Raw genomic sequence first — 5,568 nt, 5'->3', positions numbered from 1 at the left:
AATCAACTTGTACGTCTAAATCATAATGTAAAGATTTGAGAGTGAAAATTCAATGGACTTTATTTGTAATTTTTCAAAAAGATAATTATTCGACGAATTCTGAATTTTTTTCTTCTATACATAATTATCGAATTATCATATTAGAATTTATATCAAAATTTAATCTCTCATACCAAAGCAAGCTTTGAAAATTCAATATTTATATTTCAAGTACCTATTACAAAATCAAAAATTTAAAATTATCAACCACCACCACCACAAACAAAAGTGACTTAAGATGTATAATTAGTGGTTGCTCACTTAGAGAGGATGCCAAAAGTTAATTATGCAAAGATTAAACAATATATTGCCACTTGTTTTTTAGCATGTACTACACAATATTAAACAATTAAAGAAATAGTTTTTAAGGGAACTAAAGTAAGATTATCAATTCTCTTAAATATTAATTATTTCTTTTTTTTTTTGTTCTTAATTTTATCATCACAAATTAAAGTGTGATCTTGTTTGGTCTTTAACATGGGTATCTACCAGATTTCCAATGAGGTACAAGTGTAGGTTAGCTAGTGAGTACTACTAAATGAAGATTGATTAATTAATTAAGGTTTGATAATTAAGTTAAGGTATTGGTGGCTATGGATGATAATAAGAAAGTTGCTGATCCATTTAAATAATTATATTCGATAGTTAAATAAAAATATTTATTATTTTACATAATTAATGTATATTATATGTATATCATACATTAATATATATTTGCTAATTATTATTTTAATAGACGACTATTCGCTTCAATTTCAATTCCTCTAAAATATAACTAAGTACCTAATCATATATAATGAAAGTAGTCTTTTGCTCCACTTTCTCAATGTCCTAAGCTGCTTAACTCAGCTTAGACATGCAAGTCACTTAAATAAATAAAAAAAAACCTGAATAAAAGAATATATTTATCCTTCTATTGATATATACTTTGTTAAGGCAGTAAGTGAACTATATATTCTAGGACAATCCCTTTTGAGACTCTTATATTGTTGGGTGGAACAACAAAGTTTATATGATGCCAATAATAATAATAATAATAATAATAATAATAATATATTTGATGAAATCTTATAAAGTGGTGCTTGAAGAGAACAGAGTGTGTGAATATTTTATCACTATCTCATAGAGATAGAGAGACTGTTTTCGAAAAGACTTCAATTCGAGTGTATCAAAATCCAAGTAAAGAAGAAGAAAACACAGGAGAAAACATAGTGGTTGAAAAAAAGCTATATAAAGTCTAAAAAAAGAGAAACAATGACAACATCAAAATAATATGATAATCGAAAAACAATAAACAACATATGACAATATAAGAGCATGACTAGCTACGTTCTATGATAGACATTAAACCCTCAAAGGAAATACAATACTCTACCCCCACTAGCCTTCGATCTATCCTAATACGCGACCTCCACTCCTTCCTGTCTAAAGTCATGTTCTCGGTAATATAAAGTTGTGTCATGTCTTGTCTAATCACCTCTCCTCAATACATTTTCAACCTGCCCCTACCCTTCTGATCTGCGTACCTCTACTTACAACCTCTCACACATCCTCATTGTGGCATCTGTGCACCTCTTCTGAACATGTTCAAACCATCTCAGTCTCGCTTCTCTCATCTTGTTCACCACAGATGTCACTCTACCTTCTCCCAAGTAATCTCATTCCTAATCTTGTCACTCCTAGATAGAATGCCCACTCATACATCTCTACATCTGCTTATCTACAACATGCATCTTTTGAATATATGAGTTCTTGACGAACCAACACTCCGTCCCACATAACAAGGATAGTCTAACTATTAGCTTGTAACAAAATCCACATTGATAGTTGAAAAGAAATGTTTTTTATTTATAAAATGTTGGATATTTTTAATGACTTTGTGAGGTCTCTTTCGAAGAAAATTGAGCGAGCTTGACTCAACACAAATAATGTTACACCATAGTAAGAGTGTCTTGGGGTTATTTTAACCAAACATTAATGACCAAGGCGACACAAGTCTATGCTCTAAAAACTTTCTCAGATTATCTCATCTAAAAGTTTAAACTCTTAAATAAGATACTCCACACACTATAGAATGGAAAAAAAAACAAGAAACCATTTTCTTGTATATGTACAAAGTCGTTTTCTTGTATATTTACATTGAATTAGAGAATTATATTGTAATAATTCTGATTAATTTTTTCATTTTCAAGACTTCCATAATAATCTTTCTAGGTTTATTCAAAAACTAACATAACCATGTAGTGCACATCTAAGAGTCTCCAAAACCAAACAATTATGTGCTTTACTTTGTTGAGTTCATGCATATATACATAATATAGTAACATACATACATATTTTAGTTTCGCTCCATCTTTCTTTTAGTATACACCTTTTAAATATGAGTATCAAATTTTAAAATATTTGTACCTAATTCAAGTTGTGTTGTATAATATTGTTAAAAGGAGTAAAGGACAACATTGTGGCTGATCGAGAAGCATAAAAACATAATCAATTTGACATAATTAAAGACCATACGTACAATTGGGTTAAAGCTTTAAACTATGTAACAGAACATTATAATGAATTTATAGTACTCCATCCATCTGTCTCTATTTAGTTGTCCACTTTAGAAGTGATACACAAATTAAGGCACCAATTATTATCATATGTTAGTTACAATTTTAAATTTAAATTAAAAGATTATGCAACTCCTCAAGTATAATAAATGTATTTTCTGGTTCAAAAAAGCATGCATTACAACTTCGTAGTACTAAAGATTTTCTAGAATTAAATAAGGGCATTTTAGGAAAAAAATTGTTGTTCTGTCTTGACTTGTTAAAATGAACAAGTAAATAGGGACAAATAAAAAAATATCTGAACAAGTAAATAGTGACTGAGGGAGTATTAATTACATTTTTAATTTGCTATTAACGCAAAAAAATTAGGCTAAGTATGTGGTGGTTGAGCACATTTTCGTCTTAAATTAAAAGCATATATATTATATAGGACTAGAGGTTAAAAAGCCCTTCCTTTTTACCTTCTTTTGTGGTTCATTTTGCTTTTCTTTCTTTTTCCTTTTGTTTGGGGGTGGATGTGGAGGTGTTATCGCTCAACGTTTTATACCTCGTATTTTGATATATTATCTTTGTTAGTATAAAACAGTACATATATCTCGATATATCGCTCACTATTCTGATACATTAACTTTGTTGATACCGGATATACATGTCCTGATACATTCTGATACATCGCCTTATACATTGTGTAAGAGTGAAGTTCCGAAAACAAAAGTTTTTATAAATTTTTCAAATATAGCAGAGAATATAATGTAGTAAGTCATGTATTCAAATAACTTTTTGATATATTTTTCCCCTTTCTCTTTTTTAATGTCTAAATGAATTCTAGACTCTCTAATAGATAAGAATAGTTCAAATCTATCAAAAGTAATTTAAAGAGAAAACAAAAGCTTTAATGAACCATTTTTTTTTATATTATATTATATTAATTTGATAATTTAAAAGATTTAGTTTCATTTAAATCTCATAATACATTAATTGGTTAACAAGATGGAAAGTAATGTTTTATATTAAGTCAAACTACATTAATAGTGTAAAGAAAATTTATAGCATGCAATATGTATAACTTAAATCTTTATAATAAAATAAAATGCACGATAATACAGCTAAGTGACCTAACAAAGGATGTTTACTTTATATCCCCCCATAAATGATCCTGACTTATCACACACTATACATCTTGCTTTACTAATTTAATTTTACTTATCTTGGATTATATGAGTGCACTTTTAATCTCCAAAGCCATCTATTCACGGTAGTAGCGAAGTTAGAATTTTTATTAAGAGAATTTAAATATACAAAAAAATAAATATATAAGAAATAAAAGAGATTCAGTATCTACTCTATATACATAAAAAAAATATATAATTTTGACCTTATATATATAATGTGATTATTTGACAAATCAAAGAAGGTAACAATACAGCCACATATAATGCAAGATGGACAGTTGAACACCCTTTTTCAAAAAATTATACTATAGGTCAGAAATAATTTTGAACTCTTTTTTTTTTTTGCTTCGTCACTAAATGAACCCCTTACGATATCTTGGCTCTTATATATACCAAATAAGCATTACAAATGTAGACCATATTCTCCTACAAGAGTACTCAATTGGTATTTTACATTACAATTTTTTCAATGGGGGAACAAGTTTTTGAATCAACAATCAAAGTCACAATAAGTGATGATGATGACAATATTACTAAAGATCATGTTACCAAGAAAAAATCAACTTCTTCAAATATTTCCCTATTGACTAAACTTCATGCAGGCTATTTTAGAATTAGCCTTTCTCTAGGTGGTCAAACTTTGTTATGGAAAGTACTAACACAACATTTGGACAAATCACAAACACTTCAACACAAATTTCACTCACTCCCTTCAACAACTTTCCTTTTACTATGGTGGATATCACTTTGTACACTTATGTTACTCTCTTTTCTATATATCTTAAGATGCATTTTTCACTTCAAGTTAGTGAAGTCTGAGTTTTTGCATCCAATTGGTGTTAACTACCTATTTGCACCATGGATATCATGGCTTTTATTGCTTCAATCAATACCATTCACAATCCCAAATCTTGATTCTTGTCAATTTGTATGGTGGATATTCGTTGTACCCGTGGTGATTCTTGATGTGAAAATATATGGACAATGGTTTACTACTGAAAAGAGGTTTTTGTCAATGGTTGCAAATCCAACAAGCCAACTTTCTGTATTGGGAAATTTGGTTGGTGCTTGGATAGCTAGCAAAATGGAATGGAAAGAGAGTGCAATATGTATATTTACACTTGGATTAACACACTATTTAGTTGTGTTTATAACACTTTATCAACGATTATCGGGTAGTAATCGTCTTCCTGCCATGCTTAGACCTACATTTTTCTTGTTTGTGGCTGCACCTAGCATGGCTAGCTTAGCATGGGCTTCTATTTCTGGGGATTTTGATATGCCATGCAGGATGCTCTTTTTTCTTTCACTATTTCTCTTCACATCTTTGGTAAGTACTCTTTTTTCTTTACTACCTTCTATTAAATGCATTATACTACTCTCTGTTAAATTAGGTCTTAGGCCTAACTCACACCCCAAAAGTTAGCTTAAAGGGTGGAGGATTGTCCAAGCCTATAAGGAGTCCACCCATCTCATTAACCACCGATACGGGTCTTTTGTCATTCTTTAACACCCCAACTCACGCCCATTGCTTAGCATCTGGTGCGTGGACAATTTTGATTCTGGGGGCCCCAATATCGGATGAGACGGACCCTGCTTTGGCACCATGTTAAATTAGGTCTTAGGTCTAACTCACACCCCAAAAGCTAACTCAAAGGGAGGAGGATTGCCCAAGCCTGGAGTCCACCCATCTCATTAACCACCGATGTAGGACTTTAATGTTGTCATCTTTAACACTCTCAGGATCGTTTTTGGTAGGATGTATTAGAGAATCTTTTATATATATATATATATATATA

The 5,568-nt window shown here is 30.4% G+C and overlaps 1 protein-coding gene across 1 annotated transcript in view; it reads left to right on the top strand.

Annotated features, from left to right (window-relative positions):
- The first annotated feature begins 4,238 nt into the window (after window positions 1-4,238).
- Window positions 4,239-5,568, top strand: part of LOC107014047 (S-type anion channel SLAH1-like) — a 2,947-nt gene continuing 1,617 nt past the window's right edge. The window contains exon 1 of the mRNA XM_015213915.1: window positions 4,239-5,099. Within this exon, the coding sequence (XP_015069401.1) occupies window positions 4,239-5,099 (861 nt within the window). The remainder of the gene's footprint in view (window positions 5,100-5,568) is intronic.

This window comes from Solanum pennellii, chromosome 3 (assembly GCF_001406875.1).
Source record: "Solanum pennellii chromosome 3, SPENNV200".
Taxonomy (NCBI): Eukaryota; Viridiplantae; Streptophyta; class Magnoliopsida; order Solanales; family Solanaceae; genus Solanum; species Solanum pennellii.
The sequence above is the reverse complement of the archived record's forward strand: the minus strand, read 5'-3'. Positions and strand labels throughout refer to the sequence as shown.